Source organism: Trichosurus vulpecula, chromosome 7 (assembly GCF_011100635.1).
Source record: "Trichosurus vulpecula isolate mTriVul1 chromosome 7, mTriVul1.pri, whole genome shotgun sequence".
NCBI classification, from domain to species: Eukaryota; Metazoa; Chordata; class Mammalia; order Diprotodontia; family Phalangeridae; genus Trichosurus; species Trichosurus vulpecula.
In genome coordinates this window covers 104,338,683-104,362,451 of record NC_050579.1, presented here as the reverse complement: position 1 = coordinate 104,362,451, position 23,769 = coordinate 104,338,683, and the positions used below count along the sequence as shown (strand labels likewise).

At 33.3% G+C, this 23,769-nt stretch overlaps 1 protein-coding gene across 1 annotated transcript in view; it reads right to left on the bottom strand.

Annotated features, from left to right (window-relative positions):
• Positions 1 to 23,769, bottom strand: part of SYNE1 (spectrin repeat containing nuclear envelope protein 1) — a 593,153-nt gene that overhangs the window by 343,880 nt on the left and 225,504 nt on the right. Inside the window, exons 29-33 of the mRNA XM_036766002.1 lie at positions 19,957 to 20,127; positions 19,278 to 19,418; positions 9,133 to 9,293; positions 6,159 to 6,309; positions 2,647 to 2,874 (exon numbers count right to left, since the gene is read on the bottom strand). Of these exons, the coding sequence (XP_036621897.1) occupies positions 2,647 to 2,874; positions 6,159 to 6,309; positions 9,133 to 9,293; positions 19,278 to 19,418; positions 19,957 to 20,127 (852 nt within the window). The remainder of the gene's footprint in view (positions 1 to 2,646; positions 2,875 to 6,158; positions 6,310 to 9,132; positions 9,294 to 19,277; positions 19,419 to 19,956; positions 20,128 to 23,769) is intronic.

The window sequence follows — 23,769 nt, the reverse complement described above, 5'->3', positions numbered from 1 at the left end:
CTCCAACCAGGTCAGAAAGGTAGATAGCTCTTTTTTCTAACCTAGAGAAAGGAGGAGTTATAACAAAATAATTTTAAGCTCATTTCATTAGAAGAACTATCTTTGTTCAAGTTTGTAGAGCTGTGACTGAGGTTTTTTTTTAACTCACAAATAAAATCAAGGCAGTCTATTTTAGATTTTATAGCTGAAGGATTCTGTCCTTTCAAATTTTCCCAGTCAGAATCACTTCAAAATTGTGAAGCATCTTGAATTGAATAATGAGGTCTTGTTTAATACTAAAACAATCTAATATTAAACACAAATACAATCAAACTTGCTTAGTAACTATTTATATTTACATTAAATATATGATTAATCAATTACTCCAAGTCCTCTAGAATATATTGTCCATTGATTTTCACTCACTTTTTATCTACTATGGTTGGTGAATTTGTGTGTGAATTGGGTTTAAGTAAAGCAGAGTCCTGCAAGTCAAGATATCATCCGCTCCCGATGTCACTGGTTCTCTTCAAAGACCAATGACAATGGTATGGTTGGCAGATAGTTAATTCTTCTGATTTTTTTTTCTTTGCATTATTTTATAATGATCTTTTCAGACTTTTTTTATTCCTCATCCTTAGTGTTATTTGTATTATTATACTCCATTATATTAATGTACAAGAGTTTCTTTAATATTCTCCCATTTTTAGACATTTAGACTATTTCCAAAGTTTTGTGATCACATGGCAAGCTACTGGGAAAAATCTTGAACAGGTAAGTCATTTCTCATTTTTTTATTGCTTTTTGAGGGCATATTGCCAATAGTGCAATAATTGAGTCAAAGCATATGACTTTTTGATATTTTTTTGTGATGTTTGTAATTTTTACTACATATAGTTAGAATATTTTTCAAAAGTTTCTAGATGTTTGCAATTAAATAACCAGAAATGAATAATTGCAACCCATTCCTCCACAGCCCTGCAGCATTGTTTTCATTTTCTATTTGAGGGGTATTGTTATTTAATCTTAATTTAAAAGTTGAGGTTTTTCAAGTGGTTATTAATAATTTGTGTTTCCTCTTTTGGAAATTGTTTATTATGGCTGGAAACGTCTTTTTCATATTAAGTAATGTTCAGTCTATGCCCTTCCATTCTCACCAGATGATGAAGAGCCATTCCACCTAATCTTAGAGCAATGGACTCACCTCTGCCAGTGGACCAATAGATTCTCTAGTATCATTTGTTGTTCCTTAGTGGTACCAATCATCTTCTCATATCTTTGCTGGAGAGTCATGGCTTCTTGAACAGATGAATCTTTGTTAATAACTTTGTGGGCACTCACTGACAAAGAGGTAACTGTGCTGCTCATTGTTTCCAAAGCCTGGCAGAGATCCTGGCAGTGATCATGAAAAAGGAATATAAAGGAAGAATCTTGTTAAAAAAGTGCTAAGAAATACCCAAAGTAATTGTTTAAAATAAAAGATAGCATTACCAGAACTGTTATCTCAATTATTCAAGTGCAGCCTATAGTGGGGAAAAAAAAAAAGTTTCTCCACTACCAGTATCATTTAGATATTGTAGACACAAAAGTAATGGAAAATTAGTGTGCTCCTCCCCACCTAAAAAGGCAGGGGAATCATCTTTGAACTTGATGGGACACTAAACATTGTGTAGTTCAAGCACTCTTGCTTAGAGGTGAGAAAACTGTAGCCCAGAGATGTGAAGTGATTCTTCTCAGTTATTAAACTAAAGATTCACAACTTCAGTGTTAGATTCTCAACAACCTGTGTCATCCTAACTTCTCACTTTCACTCACTCCGTATCTCTTATCATAAATTGTTTCATGGACATAATAATTTTATTATGAAATAATGTTTTATACATTTTTATTTCTAAATGTAGCATTGTTCAAATTTTCAAAACATAATATTTTTTAATAAAATTTCAACTCTAAATGAATAGATAATCTTGGCTCTTTTCTTTCAAGAAATAATTAGAGAAAAAGTTCTAAGTACAAATAAAAAGTGTAACCATGAAGTATTTCACATTTCTAAGTTGATAATCAAACAGACAATATGAAACATTTTCTTACCATATGTTCTTGGAGAGCTTTGTATGTCTCTGTAGCTGAAGAACATACTTTAACTGGTTCATTCAATTTATTTTCAAATTCAGACACAGATTGTTGGACCTAGAACGTTAATGAAGATGCAAGAATAATGATTAAAATAACTGTATTAAGGCCAAAAAATCCCCACCCAAACTAGTCTAGCTATTAAATAGTGAATGACATGCCCATTTGTTGCTTTATAAATGTTTTATAATTTGATGACAAATTTTGAAAACTGAAAAATCTAAAATAAAAATCAAAAACAGCTTCTTCACTGCTGCATGATTTGAAATATATTTCATTCAAACTCAGAGCTAAATTAAACAAAGTGTAATATGACATTTATATGTTATCCAAAAAGGAATCTTTTAAATTACTTTAAACTTACAAACTAATGTAATTTATAGGAATATAAAATTAGGTTAAGTTGATATTTGTTTCAGGCGGTCCAGGAACTGGAATATTGCAGGAAGGTAGAAATATATTTTGAATAAAAATCTTCATCTTCTATAAACTACATAAGATAAATAAGATGAGTCACTTCTGATAATTTTATACCTTTTTGAGGCTTTCTTCAAACTTTTGTTGCTGAGATTCATTTTCTAAGAGTGTGGCTTCCAGACACTGAGCGTGTTCCCTGAGCTCTTCCCAACGTCTCCTTAGTTGTGTCAATTTGGCTTTAATTCGAGCAGATTCTCCAGTGGTGATAAACTGAGCAAAAGATTGAGTTTCCTCTTCTAGTCTTGGAATGTCACTTTGATTATTTTCTATTCTCTCAAGAATAACCTAAGTCGTGAAATAAAATGACAATGTAGACCCAGTTGGCTTTGTTTTGCCTATAAGCAAATTTTTGTATCACACTGAGAAAAGTGTCAAAATCTTCTTGAACAGTACTTGTAATATATTTGGGAATAATTTGGGAAATGCCATAATTATAACCCATTTGTTTCCTTTTCCTACTTTCTCTTTTTCCTTCCTTCCTTCCTTCCTTCCTTCTTTCCTTCCCTCCTTCCTTCCTTTCTTCCCTTCCCTTCCCTCCCTCCCTCCCTCCCTTTTACCCCCTCCTTCTCTCTCCTTCCCTCCCACAAAACCTGCCAAAAAAAAATGAACAGATGGTGAAATGTACAATGATTGGGACTGCCTGCCTCTGCATGTGCTGAAGTAATGAGAGGCTTGGTAGAATAAAAAGAGCTAGTATGCATATTCCACAACATATCTCAAGTCAAATAAAATTGGAAAAAAAAACATTTATTAAGAACCTACTATGTTTCACATTAGGGGGTATAGTTCAGATCATGAATAGGATCTGGGGCTCACCTTATTTAACCTAGATATTTAATTTATAGATTTGAAGAAAGGGAAATCTCCCAACGCTACTACCTACAGGAAAGCTAATCATGGCATCTATTCAGTTTCTTCAAAGGAGAAATGTAAAGTGGTCATGAAATCAAATGTGTGTTCCATACGCTTATACTACTACACAATACAAAGATGTCTCTGAATTTCAGTGCGTTTGTAAATACAGGCTTTATTGTGGTATATGGTATGAGTTCTACACAGGAGAATTACAATGTGGTATTTATGAAAAAATACACAGTAGTATAGTGGATAAAAGGTTGATATTAGAGTTAGGACGTTGGAGTTAGGATGCTATCTGTGAATGTGGGTAGGCTAATTAATCTCACAGTGCCCCAGGCAACTTTTCAAGACTCAAAGTTACAGATGAGTAGCCAGTCTGCATCACTGGAAAGAGTTTCTATACTACATGGATGGAATTGGAGGTCTAGAACCCTTCTTCCCACACTCAGAACGAAACAAAGTATGAAATTCACTGGGCCGCTACATGATGCCTCACTTGCAAATACAGAAACCTGATCATTCTCGAATGATTCATTTAATTAAGATGAAAGATATTGGGATTTCTCCACCCTCTAATAAAAAAAAGGTCTCTAAATTTCAAGATATCTTGTTAATTCTGAAATGATATAGAGGATATAACTGTTCTTAAACTGGATATGCATGTCCATAATAGAAGCTTTAGAAAATAAAACTTTTAGTTCTTTAAAAGCTTTTTGTAGATGAGTGAGTTTGATGGTTCTATGCATAATGCTAAAACTGCACAATCATGTTATGAAAACTTTATTTATATTTTAGAAACTGGATATTTAATAAAAATTTAAAAAGATATTAAATATTTATGACAAGGGCTGAGTTTAAAATGTATATGTTCATATACATATTTAAAACATTTTGCTGATCTGTTGTATAGGTAAAAATTCTCATACCCTAATTTGATTTATACTGAATTCCACGCTATCCATGGGTATTGTTACAGAGTGTCATTCATTATACACCTTTGGGGGAAATTATCTTGTTTTCTATGTTAAAATATACATCATTCATCCATCCATTCATTCAATAATCTTTTATTAAGCTTCAACTGTGGACCAAGTATTAGATGGTATGAATACAAAACACAAAAGTGAATCTATCTTTTTCCACAAATATCTGACATTCCTTTGGAGAAAAAAAACCAGTGTAGAGAGCTAATACTGAATATATTCAAATAAATACAAAGTAATTATTTTTTAGGAAAAAGGATGAGTCAGACCCTAACAAAAAAAAGGCTCATGAAATTCCATTAAGTTTTCAAAATGCTATCCAGGAACCAAATGCACTGCTAATCTATTTGGATATTTCTAAAGTATAGTGAGCAGTTAAAATAAGTTTCTTTAAATTAAAAAGTATTTCTCCTACAATGTTATATGAACATTGACACACAATTCTGCAATGTGTATGGAATGATTGCTGTTATTAAGGTAAACTTATGAAAAAACTGAAGAGTTATACATAAATTCAGAAATTGGGGTGGAAGAAAGAAGGGATCACAATGTTGAGATAGAAAATGTAATAGTTCTATGTTTTCTAAGCTTCAGCCATATATTTGATTTTCATTTAGTGAAACAAAAGGCAACTTTCTTTATACTTTTCACAACTTTGAGGATTAAGAGTCTTTTATGAATCTGTCCAAAGTATATAGAATCAGTTTACCTTGGGAAACTATAGCAAACAGCTATTATTTATATATATATATATATATGTAAGTAAAAAGGTATATATACTTGTTTGCACATCATGTGTGATTAGCAATGATGAATCAAACTCCATATCTTGGTGTGTGTGGGAGTCACTTTCTCCCCGCTCTGTGCAGATACTTGTTTCTTGATCTAAGATATAATAGTGCATGGTGTTTATCTGCCAGTGCCCACATTTACCCTGACAAAAGGACAGAGGACTCTTGCATTAGAAAGGAATCAAGCCAATCTGTGAAAAATGAGTAACTGAATTTTGGAAATGCATGAATGACAAGATAAAATGGGATAGTTTCAACAATACTAGTTGTATGACAATATTTTCTCTTCTTTTGGGAGCAAGGATGCTACATGTCATATAAGCTAACATATTTCCACTTTAACCTTTTTAGATGCAATCATATATGATAACATAACATGGTTTTGTTTCAAGCAGGAAAGGATCTAGGGAGATGGGTCGCCTATGTCTAGCATTAAGGAAGAGAGTGGAATGATACTCTGTTTCACACTGAGAATAGAATTGCTTGAGCTCCTCCTTGTGGTTGTTTAAGGCAACTACTGTTATTATGTTATTAAAATGTCTAAAATGATTCTTTAATATGTTTTTAAAAGATGAATGTTTTTTCTATGTGTTGCCTAAATGAACAGACAAGAGAACCCCAAAGGGTATTATTCAAAGTCAAAGAAAAGAATTATGTAACCATAATTTTTTTAATGTCATCACATACAGTGTGAATTTTGTATGTATAAACCAAACACTAATAGAAGAAAACTTGATTTATAAAATTTTGCACAGTCTCCATCAAAACCCTCCAGCTTGGTATTTTTTTTTACAAATGTAACACACAAATTAGATACAATCACACACCAAAAATATCAGCCCTCAGTAGCAAGAAAGGAAATGGAAACAAAAAAGGGAAAAGGTTTCTTCAAAGCTACATATGTATGAATTGTAAATGTAACATGTGAACAGATCACCTTAATTTGGCTGATTTGCATGTCCCAGGGAGATGATGAAGTTTCCAAGGCATCCAACTCTTTTTCTCTTTCAGTAATCCAGACGGAGAGGGCCTCAAAATTATTGCCAAAATGCTCCCACTTGTTTTTCACCATTTCCATGGTTTTAATACTAAAATTAACCAGATTAAGTGAACAAAATGCAATATTTTAATAAAGATAATCAGTAATGTTTTCTTTAAATTATGAAGTGAAAATTTGTGAAGACATTTGTGGCCACATCAACTTTTTGGCCACTTAAAGGAGAGGCACATTTTTTTTCCGTATAAACAGGAGTGACAGGACTTCATCTTCCCCATTAAGTGATTTTGCATGATAGGCACATGCAAAACAAATAGAAGCATGAAATTAAGACTTAACCAACCATAATATACTATGTAACAATGGCACCATCCCAACACACATACACACAAAATAATGGCACTATAACTAAAAGAATTTGAATCTATGTAAAAAGGAGAAGGAAGAGAGACTGCTGGGGCTTCAGTGGATTGAATAGTGCTCTTGCCTTGAAGTCAGGAAGACCTGAGTTCAAATCCTGCCTCAGACACTCGCTAACTCTGTGGCACTAGGTAAGTCACTTAATCTCTCTGTGCCTCCTATTTACTTATCAATAAAATAAGGAGTTGGACTCAGTGGTGTCTAAGGTCCCTTCCAGCACTAACTCTATGATCCTCTGATCTCAATAGTGGAAAGAAAAGCCACTACATTGCAAGGCATTTTAAAATGATTTGTTTTTACATTACAACATCCCTCAGTTTTAAAGGAAATTAAAAATGCTCACTCTAAAGGCATCTTTATGCTCTGGTTCATAAAATATGCTTTTAAATGTCATGAGAAAATTTAAAATCTAAGTGAGGACATGCCGTCACACAGAAAATGTTCTTTCTTCTTGCAGCAAACTCTAATACTCCTAAAATGCAATGATATCAACTACTTTATATTTCTTGTAGAATTCTGACCACAAACCCTCCACCACCCCTATTTAATAGCTATTGTTACTGAGGTATCACTATTTGTGGACAGTTTAGGATTCACTTTTTATGAACATATGAAGTGAATGTTTCCATTTGAATTCTTAGTTTGCATTAAGACTATTCATGTAACCCAGGAAATGTGTTTGTATTTATGTCTTACTATCTATAAAAAAGATTAACCAACCAATTGGATCTTATTAAGAATATGTGTTAAGTTAGACCAAGATTAAGGGACTTCCCTGATTTCCAAAAGGCACTTAAAATATCAAGAAAAAAATATGGCATTACTCATGTGCAAATGAAATGGCCATGCAGCTTCTAGTCGCTAAGGCATGGCTGCACATCCATCCCCCTGGAGCTTATGGGATTTAGCTTAAATGCAAGAGTAGAATGTGAGAGAAAGATTATAGTGATTTTCATGGAAAATATATTTTTATAGCATTTGTCCCTTTTGAAAGCAAATAGTAGCTATCTGATCAATTGTTACAATATGTAAATTCCCTGCTGTGATTTCATTATTTAAATCAGGACCGGCCTAAATAAAATAAAATAGTCTATTATATTTGATGGAAAATTTGTGGTATCTATGAAAAGTTTTAATTTATTATTTGCTTAAAAATCACTCGAAAGTCAAACTATTAGCAAATTAAAATTTCAGAGAAATGTAAAAATTGGATGAGGATGTTAAGACACAGCCTCATTAGTGCAAAAAATGAATCCCATGAAGTGCTTGAATACATTCAATATGTTCTACTTGAAATTATAATTATGTAGACTATTTTCCAAACCAAAATAATTGGTTCCAGCCCAATTGAAATATGTAGTGTAAATACAAATAATGTTGCCAGTTCATGGGATTTGCTGTTTACACTAATCAAGACTTCACTTAAAACTAAATTTTAAGATTGGGATAGTCTGTGAGGAAACTGCCTTCACCAATGCAAGTCAGCACCTTCTCTGCAAATGAAGAGTTTCTTGCTGAGTTGCCTCGAGAAATGTGAAGTTAAGTCACTTGGGTTATGGTCATATAGCCAAGTCTTCTTGGTTTCAAAGTCAGCTCTATCCACCGAAACCATGCTATGTCATTTTACATATTTAAAATTAATCTTGGGAATAGTATATAATCTATAAATTAGTGAGGAATATGTTATAGAAGGTATTTTGGTGGTTCATTGCTATAATATGAAAAACTGGTCAGCTTTATATGTGACAAACTTTGTAACCTTCTCCTAACATTTTTGTCTCAGAATTTTTTAATGTATTTCATGACCAAGTCATGATTATGACTCAGTATGCAAAGTCATGAATACTGGGTCTTCACAGTGGAAGACATAGACATCGCCCTAAATCCTGGGGATAAACAAATTGTAGAACAGCCCCTTTGTATTTTCTTGCCTCAAAAATAAAAAGCAAAAGCCTGAAAAAAATTCAATGGCTTCTTATAGATGGCTTTACAAAATAGCAGATAAACCAACGACAATTTGGTATCACTGTAAATGGTGGTGGAATCACTGCAAACATTTTCTTTTGTTTGGTGGCAACTGGTCTACATGTTGTGCTAAGAGTCTTAAAATGTTAAATCATGCCTGCAAATCAACTGCATTTCCACAATCTGGTAACTGTTAGCTAACCCAGTAAAAATCCTGCTCAGCGATTGTCACCAATTTGAGATTCAGTCACAAATGGCCAGGTACAAAAGGCCACAGAATTGAACAGGTATGGCTTTTTCTTGTGAATAGAATCATTTTAGGCTGCAAAAACTGCAGCCCTTTTTTGTTGTTGCTGCTTTTGAAATTTTAGTTTCTAAATTTAGTGATACTTCCTGTTAATGAGTCACTATCTGAGAACATGCTGTAATACACAGACACTTTGAAACAATAGTTTAAACACAATATACAGGAAAGATTATATTAAACTTTATCTCAGAGAAGAAAGTTTAGGACTTGTCAAGCACATACTCTTCTTCAAGGGTCTCTTCCAATTTTTTGACTTGTTCTTTGACTGACTTGGCCTGTTGCTGAAGAGTCTTCTTAGTCTTCGATCCCAGCTGTATCTCTGATGCTTCCTTAACAAGATTCTCAGCCTGAACTGCAATAGCTTCTGTACGTTTAGAAAATGCCTGGAAAAAAGTATGGGAATTACTAAGAGAGAATCTTTCTTGCAAATTTCTCACTCATACTGTTAGTGTTTCATTTGTCAATGCTGTCTTCATTTTAATTATGTATTCTCTGAGGAAGTTTTTCAGTGATATCCTCTTTAAAAATACTGAGATTTTATTTTCTAAGCCAATAAATCTTGTTTTGACTGATTTTCATCAGGGTATATAATATATACATATATAATATTATATATACACATATGTATGTGTGTATATGTGTATGTATATATGTATGTATATATTGTGTGTCTACATATGTGGGTCTGTGTGTGTATATATATATATATATATATATATATATATATATATATATATATGTAATGTGTATATGTATATAGGATTCAATTACTATTCCTTTTGATGAAATGGAGGACCGCCAGCTCTGTCACTGCCTCCTGAGGTCCAGACCTTATCATCTACCCTGCTTCTATATTTTACAGGCCTCTGGCAATGTCATCTGACCTAAAGACCCCTAGATCTTACCATCATTACTATTTTACCACCAGGACTTGAGGCTTTTCCATCTGTATTGAAACTGAGCTCTTTTTCTTTTTAACTCATTGCCTCTCTCGATGAGAATATAAGCTCCTCGAAAGCAGTGATAGCTTCACTTTTTCTATTTGCAACCCTAAGTCAATTGGACAAACATTTATCAAGTACCAATGCCAGGCATTGTACCAAGAGATGGAGATACAAAGCAAGGGGAAAAAATCCCCACTCTTAAAGAAGTCATGGACTAATGAGGAAAACAACATGCATATAACTGTGTACAAACAAGATATATACAGAATATATTGGGAGAGAATAAGAAATGGGAAGGGACAACACATTTCTCGACATGCAGTATATGCTCAATAGATACTTTTTCATTCATTCACATAAGCTTGTAACTATAAGTTCCATGACGGCAGGAGCCATGAAGCATGTAAATTTTTTATCTTACCCAGCAGGAGCAAATTAAATGTTAAATTGACTTGAATTTCAATGGAATGGTTAGCTCTGAAAATATAGCAGCTTCTTATATAGCACAGTTTATGTCATTTCATATATATTCTGTAGAATAGACATTTATGACAGTGAATGATAGGTACAATGTTTATCTAAGAAATACCAGAATGCATAGCATAGTTTTTCAAATGACTTTAGGCCACCGAGTCTCCATCAATAATTTTCTGAAGACCCATGATATAATAATAGCTTACATCAATATAGCACTTACTATGTGCCAGGCACTGTGCTAAGTGTTTTTACAATAATTATCTCATTTGATCCTCACAACAACCCTGGAAGAGAGGTGCAATTATGGTCTCAATTTTACAGATGAGGAAACTGAGGCAAATAGGCTAAGCAACTTGCCTAGGGTCACCCAGCTAGTAAGCGTCAGGCTAGATTTGAACTTGGGTCTTCATTACTCTAGGCCCAGTGCTCTGTCCACTGTACCAACTAACTGCTTAGAGGTAGCCTAACAAATAGGTTTAATAAAGAACTAAAAGAAGACTCAGATTATTTTGCTTTGTTCCTGCAGTAAAAACCTCAACAAGAAAATCGAGTTTGTGCCATAATTCTTCACCTGTGGCTGCTGCTAACAAGAATTACATTTGGGCCAAGTAAAAATCAATCCTATTCTTAATTAGACTTATTATTTTGTGCCCTCCTTTGAAAATATGCAATTCAACTACTTTACCTTAACAGTCAGTGCTGTATGTGTGTGTTGCTATTACTTATAAACTAAGTCAAGGAAGAACATGTGTCATGAGTAATCATAAATTTTATTTTTTCAGGATTCAAAATAAACAAAATGCAATAAGGCTGGAGAAATTTAAGTGAGTAGACAGTTAACTAAAAGAAAAACACATCATTCACATAGAACAAACTCTTAGGGCTGAATCTTATTTCAGGAAAAGAACCAGAGTTATCACAAGCACTCAAATGTTGCCAGATGGCATGAAAGATCTATTAAAATGACAAGTCAAAAATAGGAGGAAAGGACCAACTATAGAACAGTTGTTATAGATCAGAACTTGTAAATCAGCAATGAGCTAGCTAGAGGGATTATGATCTGAAACAAATTAGATTTTGCCTAAATGATATCAGGCTATGAACAAAGAATTTTAATAACAAAATTGCAAAGATGAAACGTGTTTTACCTATAGTCATATGTGATAATTTGTTATTAAAATTAATTATTGGGAGCTATGTATAGATCTCTAGGGATTAGCCATCAAGAATATTGTACGTAATTTACCACTCAACCTTTATGTGGAGCCTTTGGAATGTGATACCCCATACATGCCAACACATACAAATAACTCACCTAGGCATAGATTGTAAGCTGACATGTACACATATGTTGGTATGTAGTTACACATTATACCTAATTATAATATAATACAATATAATATAATATAATATGATAACCACATTATATACCTAATATTTTAGAGCAACAGAAAGTTCTATTTTGTCAGATTGTTTTATTAATGGATATTTGACTGTCTTTTTATGAGAATGGGAAAGGAGAAATAGGAAACGTCAATGCTATGTGTGAATGGTTCATAATAAGTTTAGAGGATGTTAAAAATACTGAATTTGTACATTTTTGAACTTACATATAAACTGATTTTTGGATTGAGGGAAAAGTGAATATGGTGAAAACAGATGCACAATTAAGTGCAAAGCATATAATCAAAGGAAAAGAGGAAATTATGGATAATCTAGAACTAGTTAGAATGTGGTCACACATGGTGATAGAAAGAGTTGCAAGATCTGGCTTTGAATCTCCATCTCTATTGATAACTAGGTATGTGATAGTGCCTTGGTTATTTTTTTTATCTTATATTTGTTTGCATGTTGTCTCACCCTTTAAAGAGTAAGATTCTTGAGGGAACAGACTATCTTTTGCCTCTTTTTGTATCCCCAGCACTTACCCTGGCATATCATAGGTGCTTAACAAATGCTTATTTATTATTGATCATTGATTGATCTTTGTATGTAAAATATGGATAATAATGCTAACCTGATCTACTTCCCCAAGTGGTTGGGCTATGCTATGTTTTGAGATGATATATGAAAGCATTTTGTAACTGTAAAGTAGTAGATGGGAAGGAGGGAGGGAGGGAATAAGCATTTATGGAACACCTATTATGTGTGTCTTATGATGTGCAAGATTCTGTGCTAAGTGCATTACAAATATTATCTCATTTCAATTCTCACAACAACCCTGGAAAGTAGGTGCTACTATTATTCCTAGGGTTAATAGGTACTAAATCTCTGAGGCCATATTTGAACTCAGATTTTCATGACTCCTGGACAAGTGTTCTATCCTACGGACCCCAGATAAATGTCAATTTTTTAAAGTGGGGATGGTAATATCAGCCTGACTTACTTCCCAGGCTGGTGTGTTGTGCTTTGAAATAAGGTGTGTAAAGTGCTTTGTGACTGTAAAGTAGTAGTTCAAGGGGAATTGTTGCTTTAATTTATTACTTAGAGTCATGCTTTCTTCTTTGTTGGCATTCCTTCCACTGTTACAAATTACACCCATTCTCTGCCTGCTTATCCCATTCAATCAGTTCATGTTTTGGCATAAATCTTCCATAAAGGGTAAACCCAAAGCATGACAAGGTTTTCTTTCTTCTTTTAATACCAGAACTGGGAGGAAGAGGGAGAAATACAAATGTACCAGTCTAACTAATCCTCTGTTGTTTCTTGAGGGAGTTCTTTTCCTGGTCACCCATGTTTTCGATAACATCTTTGAGCCAATTTTCCATGTACAGGCCATTACTAATGCTCTGCAAACCTATTTCTACCAACCAAACATGTCTCCATTGAGCTCTATGTTATTTCTAACTATGATTCCTTCAGGATTCTTTTGTTCCATGATTCAAAGCAATAGGCCACTACTAGAAGAATACTAGTATTAAAAAAGATGGATTTCTACCAAAGTGAAGAAGTGTGAAGCATCACAGAAATTGCAATTTTCCCATATGCAATACAGTCTTATCTTCTCTTCAATTCTGGGCTTTGTTCACTGTCCTTCTGAAGTTCTTGCCATATATATATATATATATATATATATATATATATATATATATATATATATATATAGATATATATATATATACACATACACACACACACACACATATATACATATATATACATATATACACACACACATACGTATATGTATATATGTGTATATATAGTGTGTATGTATATATGTGTGTATACACACATATATACACACATATAACTGAGTAGGCAATAAGTGTTTTTTCACACATTTTGTTTCTTCAAGTGTACATAGTGGTTAGGTCAAGTTTACTTTACAGAATTAATGAGGAAACTTTGTAGTATTTCAGACCTGAAACAGTTAGCATCAAGCCAAGTACTGTGCAAAAATGATGTAATTTGTAGAGCATCAATTTCAATAGGGAATCATTTTATTTAGTCTCAGCATGTGACATCTTCTAGTAATGCTTTTCATTTTGTGTTTGTTTCCTTGGCACCAAGCAGTATGCTTCGCACATAGGAGGTGCTTAACAAATGCTTGCTGAAATTAATTAAATCAACACTGGTAAATACCTGGATTGAATGAGTTTTCTGATTTGTACCTCATTTACTTCACTTTACAGAAATATTTAAAAGGTCTTTGAATAAAGTTGCATCTGTCACTGAATAGTCTATAATTTTATTCTACAGATTCAAATGCTGTTTTTAAATTGATGGACAATAGGCATAGTTTCCTATTAAGATAGCCAAATTAGAATTTGAATAAGAGACCAACTCCTCAAAAAACAAGACTAAAAACAGTAAAGAAAAATGGCCAAAATACATGTGTACACACACAAGAAAATAAAAATCATCTGGAAATGGGAAATTATCAAAATGAACAAGATATAATAAAAATATACAGTGGGGTCACCTTCAAATGAAGTACCAAAAATTAAAAGTGGAAGAAAATTGATGATGCAAGATATACTGAAAGATGTCCCCAGGTAGATAAATGCACATTCAAATAAACTTTAAAAGAACTGACATTGGTTAGGAAATCATAATATCAGGGGAAAAATTTTAAGAAAACGATCGCAGAAGCCACTGACGTAGAATTCAAAGATTATTAAAAAAAAAGGAACAGGAGGATTTATTTTATATGACCAATATGGAGAACATGACAGAAACTCTCAAAAATTAAAGAGAAGTAGTCAATAACATCAGAATAAATACAGAAGAAAATAGCATTGCAAACAAGTCAAATCCTTTGGAGGTGGGTGGAGTGGGAAGCTTAGGAAATGACACAATTATCAGGAAAAAAAAATAGAAAACATGCAAATTTAAGTGACAAACCCACAGAGTAAGAAAGGATGCAGAAATCTCAAATTATTTGCATCCCAGAATTAGAAAAGCAAAAGAATCAGAACAAACTATTCCAAGAAATTATTTAGGAAATTTTTTTGGAATTAGCAAAAACAAATGAAAACCTAAAAAACCAGGATAACTCCATAAGATCTCAACAAGAGAAAACCCAAGATTAAACAAATTATGGGCAAACCCAACTGGGGGAAAACTCTTACTACCTAAAAAGTAAGAATAAAAGTAGAATACCCAGGAACAACAATCGGGATCACAGAAGACTTCTCAAGGTAGATAAAAATGATCCAATAAATTGGACTGTGCCATAAACAAACAAGAACTAGTGATCATGAACAAAGAATGTATCTATCTACCCAGCAAAAGTTAATGTGCTGTGGAAAGTCGAAATACACATTCATGAAGAATTTAGTGTTTGAAGAGTTTAGCAGAGACACACAAAGTCTTAAAACAACAGTCGAGTTACACTACTTTTAGTAAATCAATATAAATCAGTTTCTAATAAAATGTGAAAATCCACAAATAGTATTGATCCAATCACTTTATCTCATATAAAGGTATAAGAAAAGGATACTTTAACACTCTACTAATTAGAACACAACAAATCCAACAAAACGATGAGAAAGAAGTTACAGATATTGATCAAGTACTAGTCAAACTAGATCTAGTAGACATATTGAAGTACCTCAATGAGAAGAGTAAAGAATATATATAATCTTTTGAATACATGTAAAAATTACAGAAAAAATGTATGTGCTAGGACATGAAGAAGTTAGAGATCAATAAAACCAATAGATTTTATATATTCTGCTTACATATCGTAATGCAATAAAATCAGTAGAAAAGCATTAACAGTAAAATTTGATACAATAAGTAAAAGCTTTGGATACAAGTGGACATAAAATTATTTATTAAATAAGCCCCAGCTGAAAGAAGAAATTATAAAAATAAAGCTGAATTCAAAGATAGTAACAACATGTATACCACATATCAAAATTTATGATATTAATTCAAGGCAATACTGAGAAAAATTTAGAGCACTGAATGACTATATTGATTTGAAAAAGAAAGAACTCAATTGAGTTTGTATTTTAAAGCCCAAGAAAAGCAATAATGCATCTATCAAAAACAAAAAGATCCAGAACAAAATCAGAAGAGATAGTAATACAACTGAAAATGTTTTAAAAATGAATGAGATAATAAATTTGTCCAAGAGCTAATTTTTGTAAATACCAACAAAATGGATAAACAATGAACAAGTCTAATAACAAAAAGGAAAAGAGGAAGCAAAAATAACTAAATTTAAAAATTAGAAAGGAGAGATCATGAGGACAAAAGAAATTAAGAAAATGATCAAGAAATACTAGGCATAGTTCTTTTCTATCAAACTCGAGAGACTAAAACAATACATAATAATGAAAATATTTCCCAAAAATTATGGTAAATTAAAATGATGATATATTATTGTACCATATGATGAAAAGTAAAGTTTGGCAAAATCAAGGTGTCTCTCTCTCTCTCTCTCTCTCTCTCTCTCTTTCTCTCTCTCTCTCATACATACACACACACACACATACACACACATATATAACTTTTTAAAAATTGAAAATTAAAGGAAAAAGAATTTCAAATGATCTCAGGAGAGGACACAGAAGATACACAGTTTTGCGTTTTGTTAATATGTCAGCTTCTATTTTTTGTTAAAAATACAGCACAACAGGCTTAGATTTTTAACATAATTTCTTCTTGTATTTTGATTATCTCTGTATAATTATTAAGTTTGTAATAAAAAATAGAAACAAGTCATACCATATATTCTTAATACTTCTCATTTCATTGCTACAATGAAATGGTCTAATATAGAAAATATCTAAAAAAGACCACAAGTATCCTCTTTATGTTTTTAGCAAGAATCATCTTGATATATAAAAGACCATTCTTATTTATAGATGAGCAAAACAAGTATATGGTTTATAAGTTGGTGTTTTCTCTATCACTTTTATTCTATAAAATAATCTATCTAGGATGTTTCCTGTTCTATTATAATCTTCCTGTCTCTAGAATGTCTTGAAATCAATTTCCATATGCTTTGAAATTGGTGTCAACTTCAACACAGATTTCTGCCATATGTATTTGGTCTAATCTAACCTTTCTTCCTGATTGATCAGTCTGATTTTCAAACATAGTTCTTATAAAATGGATTGATGGGATACAAATACCATAATTTTATGATTGCCAAAAACGATATATGATGATAAACATGAAAACAGATCTGTTTCATTTTAAGTCTGTTTATCTTTCTTCCATTTTATTGACATATATTCTTAGGATGAGCTGGCTTAACTAGATCTTAGCCTAATCTTTACTCAAGATCCTTTTCCCCCTCTGCTTCTTTCTGCTGTGATCCTCCTCACATTTTCCAAATTAATTTGTACCAGAAAGTGAGGTGCACTTGGCTCCCAAGTCTCTTTCAAAAGAAGATTAAGTATTTACCTAGTGAAGTGATTTTTTGGATTCCTTTAACCTACTAATAGTAATGATTTTTAGCATTGATTAAATTTCTCAAATTAATGTTGATAAATTCAGGATCTTTAATTTTTTCCATTTTCCATTTTACTAATAGTATCACAATTGATATTTATACCAAACTTTAATGTTTGGAAAATGTTTTGTAATTACTATCTCATTTGAGTTTCTTAAAAAAAAAAAACTGAGGTTTTTTTTTTGCTGTTGTTTTAAAGTCATTTTTTTATGGAGGTCAAGGTTTTAGTTGCTGTAATCCCAATTCTTAGCCAACATAATGATTTTTTCCCAATATATTTGTTTAATCAGGCTAACCAGTTAGTGATCTGATGACAAAGAGCTAATTCTGAAATGACTGATAGTATCTGTAATAGGTAATTTCAGATCCATTAAGATATGGTCAGTTTCATTTTTTATGATGTTATTCAGTACACATCATATTCAGCATCTTTTGACCCTCTACTAAAGAAAGTATTCATATGAAGACCCTAGACTTCCTAATAATCTACCAGCCTTTGGCCTTTTTCCACAACAGAATAATTTTGTTAATTAGCAAAAGAAGAATTAAGAATTCATAATATAGAAAGGACAAATGAATTCTTAAATAATGTAGCCACCAATAATGTATCCAGAGAGAGACACATGGTGATATGACATGATGTGATATGATATGACATGATTTGACATGGCATAGCATGGTATGGTATGGCATGGTATGCTATGTTTCGGTATAGTGCAGTATCATATGGTACAGTACATTACAGTATGACATGATAAGAAGAAATTACAAACCTATGCAGCCTTAAGGGAGAATAGAACTGTAACTGAAAAAATCTCAAAGAGTTTTATAGAAAGTATTCATATAAACTTTTTTTTTGCAGGGGGGAAGGCAGGGCAATTGGGGTTAAATGACTCGCCCAAGGTCACAGAGCTAGTAAATGTGTCAAGTGTCTGAGGCCAGATTTGAACTCAGGTACTCCTGACTCCAGGGCTGGTGCTCTACTCACTGTGCCACCTAGCTGCACCCACATAAACTTTTAATGATAGACAGAAACTTCCTAATGGCAATCAAATGAGCAAATGGAATGTTCAGAGAGAAAGGAACATTGTCTTTGTTCTTACAAAGTCACAAACCTCTTTGGTAGGCCATAAGCTATTGTATAATATTGTATAATCCTACTGTACTCTGCCTAGGTAAGGTGACTCTGTATCACTATGTCCCATTTTGGGTGTCAAAGCATTTATTAAGCACCTATTGATTATCAGGAATTGTACTATGCACTTTGCAAATATCTTATTTGATTTTAGGAAGGACATTGATAATATGGAGAGCATCTAATTGGTGACTAGGATAAGGAAGGTCCTCAAATACATGCCATTTATGGATCAGTTACAGTAGCTAAATATGTTTAGCCTAGAAAAGATATTTGAAGGATTGTCATGTAAAAGAGGCTTGTTCTGCTTGACTTCAAAGGGCAGAATGTGTATAAGTTCAAAGAGGTAGATTTAGGCTTGATGTAAGGAAAATCTTCCAAACATCTAATGGTATCCAAAGTTATGATAGGATACCTCAGAAGACAGAGCATTCCACCTCCATGGAGGTCTTGTAGAAGAGGCTGGACAACTACTTGTCAGTTACATAGCAGAAGGAGATTCTCAGCCACAGGCTGGGCTGGGATAGATGGCTTCTGAGTTCTCTTAAAAATTTTGGATTCTACAATTCTGTGCATCATTTAAGTATGAGTGGAATGAATTGAAATGAGCTTAGCACCCTCCTGTAAACCCCACAAAATATAAACCAAGGGTCTCTGTGTACCTACTCTTAGTACCTAGTAACACCATTTTGGTACCTAGTATCTTATTACCTTACTAAATCATCACCCTAGCCAGAGTGGTAACCAGCCTCTTGATAGCCATACGTAACAATAACAACCATTCATTGTTCTGTCTTTGAAAGTGTGCTCTACTGTTTTTTTTTTCTGAAAAAAGGTGGAAACAAGGGACTATTTCAGGCTAAACATTTAACAAAGGACTAGATCATATCACTTATACCTTTGTCTGATCCAGTTCTGAGGACAGGCTCTCTAAGCTGCTAAAACTCAAGAAACGTTCATGGCTGGAACCTGTTTGAAAAAGGTATCTGACCACTGTTTCTTTGTTTGTTTCAAAGCGCTCCCACTTTCTTATTGTCATCTAAAGGGAAAAAAAGTTAAATAATACAATAAGTTATAAATTAATGAAGAATACCAAGGAATCATTTTTTACATGGACCCTAACTTGGAGAGTTGCAACACTTCAAATTCCAGTTACTTTTATTCAGTTATCAATTTAATACGCTGACAATCTAAGAAAGTTTGCTGTCCAGTCTCTAGTAGAGATTAATTTCTCTGGACCTCATCTATGGAAAAAAAAAGGAGCTGTACTTTATGGTCTGTAAGGCATTTTCTGGATAGGGAATGTTAATCTATTACTAGACCTGAGGGGCAAAAAGCAATGAAAAGTCAAAACAAAAATAAAGGAAAATGGCAAAGGGGTGGGACGATAGGCAACCTGATCACAAAAATTAACATATATGCTCCAACAGAAAAATCAGGACTAAAACAATCCATGCTTTTTCTCTACCCTGCCAAGGTGAGAAGAGCTAGCTAGAGTTAGACAACTATTGGTAGGTCAGCATCATGTTTTCACTTGGGAGAACTTTTGAAGAGGTCATTGCTTTCTTAAGTCTCACCTGGAGGCGGCGCTCCTGCTTTTCCCTATTCTGATCCATGTTCTCTAAAGTATTCTCCAGCTTCTTCAGTTCCTCTTGGACTTTGCTAGGTAGCCCACCTTCACCCTGCTTAGCCTTGGCAATCTGCTCTTGCACATCTTTCTTCTTTGCCTGGATCCTCTTGGTCTTTTGCTGAAAGGATTTGTTAAACAGATGGATATACATATTAATTTCTCCTGCAGCCAAGAAGGGAAGTATATGCCCACACTCGAACAGAGGATCAAAAAGCACATACAAAAGCATGCACTGCAGGCAGGAACTATACTTTTAAGTGAGGGAATAACTATTAATAGCAATGAAGAGTCTATATTAGCTAGAGATGGACATTATTTATAAATATTTTAGTTTGGAAAAACAACACGAGTTACGTCACATAAAAATTGTGTCAGAAGGTCTATTTAGTGCTTAACACGTGAAACGCATTCGGGAAAATAATACATTTGTTGAAAAAGAAACACTGTGTGTGTGTGTGTGTGTGTGTGTGTGTGTGAGAGAGAGAGAGAGAGAGAGAGAGACAGAGAGAGACAGAGAGAGAGACAGAGAGACAAGAGGCAGAGACAGAGAGAGAAATATTAATTCTTTTACTACTTAAAAATTGAGGCCCAAATCCAAAGGTTAAAGTAGCTCTTTTGCTAATGGAGAAAAAGTTGACTACATTAGGGATTGTGATTAATCTGTAGAAACTGTCAAAAATCTACAGGGATTTTTCAGAAAGATAAAAATAGAAATAAAAGTATCAATGATGTTCTTCCCTAAATTAAACCAACACAAAATTAAAATCTTTTCATCAATATGCAAACAACATTAAATAAATGGGTATGCGAACAAATTTTCATTTCATGCACATTAACTCTTAAAACACCTACTGACCTAGTATTTTTCAAAAGCAAAAGTGAAGTCTATAAAAATGACAACTTATTTTTTGCATCTTTTAAAAAGTATATGCCATGGGAAGACAGGAACTGATGCAAAGAGAAGCAAGCAGAGACAAGAAAACAATATACAAAATGATTTTTTTTTTGGGTGGTTGTTCAGTCGTTTTCAATTCTGTGACCCTATTTGGCATTTTCTCTGCAAAGATACTGGAGTGGTTTGCCATTTCTTTTTCCAAGTAATTTTATGAGGAAACTGAGGAAAACAGGGCTAAGTGACTTGTCCAGGGTCACACAGCTAGTAAGTGTCTGAGCCCAAATTTGAACTCAGGTCTTCTTGTCCCCAGGGACAGTAATCTATCTACTAAACCACCTCACTGCTCACAAAATGATTGGAACAATATAAATGAAAAGAATAATAACAAAAAAAATAGAAACTGAGTGCTAGGAAAGTATACTTACTAAGCTTAGTCACCTAAAAAAGACAAATGAGAAGGTACCTCCTCATTTTCTTTGCAAAAGGGGTGGGGTGCTATGTGTATGGGATACTACATATAGCATCAGAGTTCTTTTTGTATATGCTGTTTAATTTTGCTGCACTGTTTTCCTTTTTTTGCATTCTTTGTTATAAGGGATGGTTCTCTGGAAGGGAAGGTAGGGACAGATATTAGGAAATAAATATAATGCAAAAATATATAATAAAAGGTTTTTTTAATACCTGCTATGTTATAACTAAAATTTACTTTTGTAAAAATAGCTTAGGCTTTTTCTAGCCTATTTTTTCTCTAATCCATAATCAAAATATCTGGGCACTTTACTCGTTGGTACATTAGTACAAATAAATGATGAGTAAGATTATTTACTTTATTCTTATTTCTGGGATCACATTTGGATGACTAAGTTAGAACAAGAGCATGTCCTCTTGAAATCCTTACTATTTTATGTAAAACAAGACAGTTATTTATTCTTTTTGTTGTTTAGTTGATTTTCAGTTGTGTCCAACTCCTTGTGACCCCATTTGAAGTTTTCTTAGTGAAGATACTGGAGTGACTTGCCAATTCCTTCTCGAGCTCATCTTACATATGGGGAAACTGAGGCAAATAAGATTAAATGACTTCCCCAAAGTCATACAGCTAGTAAGTGTGTGAGGCTGGATTTAAATTCAGGAAGAAGGGTCTTCCTGATTCCAAACCCAGCACTCGTTATATACTGTGCCACTTTAGCTGCCCACTTTATTTATTCTATAAATATTTAAGTGTCTAATATCTGTAGGTATCATGCTAGATCAGAGGTTCCCAAACTTATTTGGCCTACTGCCCCCTTATAAAAAAAATTACTCAACTCCCCCCACCCCCAGGAAATCTTCTTTCTTTAGACCTTTAATGGCATTTTTGAAATTTTCATCATTTCAAAAAAATCAAATATATATATATATACATACATATATATTAAAATGACACACCACCATCTTAAATTTAATGATTTATTGTAAATTTGTGGGTTTTTTTCTGCATTGAAATTTTGATGATGCGATATTGCATCATGTAACCACATGATATTGTATTATGAGCAAGTCATTAACACACATATTCTTATCCATGAATGCCGGTTTTCTTGACAATGCGTGACACACTTACCTGCCAATACTTGCTTGTTAAGACCTATCAGCAGACTTGACCACTGATAGCTTATAACTTGTATTTTGTGTGTTTATTTGGAAAATTATATAATCACTATGACTAACTCTGTTACATAACAGATGAAACATGTATGAACAGTTTTTCAAAATTTTCTTCTCTTCTTTCCTTATGCTTCCACCGCCCTCTTGTTTTTATTCAATGCCTCCCAACTGCACCCAAGGCTGCTACTGCCCCCACTGGATCATTCCAGTACCACCCAGGGGTGGTATCACTCACTTTGTGAACCTCTGGATGAATACGGGGATCTAAGAAAGGAACGTAAATGATATAATGTCCTTGTTTCAAGAGCTCATGCTCTAGGAAAAAAAAAAAAGAAAAATCAAACAAACATAATATAAAATAAAGAGTGATTAATACCTAAGAAGGGAAACAAGTGCCATTCTGTGCTTGGCAAGTCAGAGATTTCACGGAAGAGTGGAAGCCTCAAAGGCAGATTTGAAAAAGGGTACACTGGGCATAGCAAATGGGATGACGATGTGTAGTATATGTGTTCATGGAAGAAGAACTAGAGAAAGAGAGAGTGGAAATGCAGTGGGGGAGGGAAGGAAACAGAAATGTTTTTTCACATAATTAAATTAGCATAATGAGTTTGCAGGAAAGTATCCTTACATTCCTCTTTTCCATTAAAGGCCACACTTTCAAGGGAGGTTTTCAAAGTTAATGTCAAATTTGGTCCTTATCTTTTTTTTATTCTGCTTTTTGTCATCACCAGATTCCTTAATGTGAAGATATTTCTCAGTATCAACTGAGACACTTCAACTAAGAGCATAATATTACCAAATCTTTCGACCATGCAGCCCAGATTTTCTGAATGGGTGAGTGTTCCACACAATTGGTGTCAAACTCAAATAGAAACGGGGGCCACAAAACCTCACATAAGAATTCCCGAGGACCACACATTGACTTAGTTTCAAAATATAACATTAGCTTTGTTTCACTGTAGTTTTATCTATTTAAAAAAATATTTCCCAACTGCACTTTACTCTGATTTGGCCCTTCTGAGGACTGTTGCGGGTTATATGTGGCCAATGGACCCAGTGTTTGATACCTCTGTTCTATAAATCTCTCCGAGTTTAATTCACTAATAGAAAAAATAATAATCAATAATTAATAATATAAAATGTACTACTAATTATTATTATTATTGACAAAAATTGATAATTAATATAGTATAGGCACTGGGCTAAGCCCTTAACAATTAT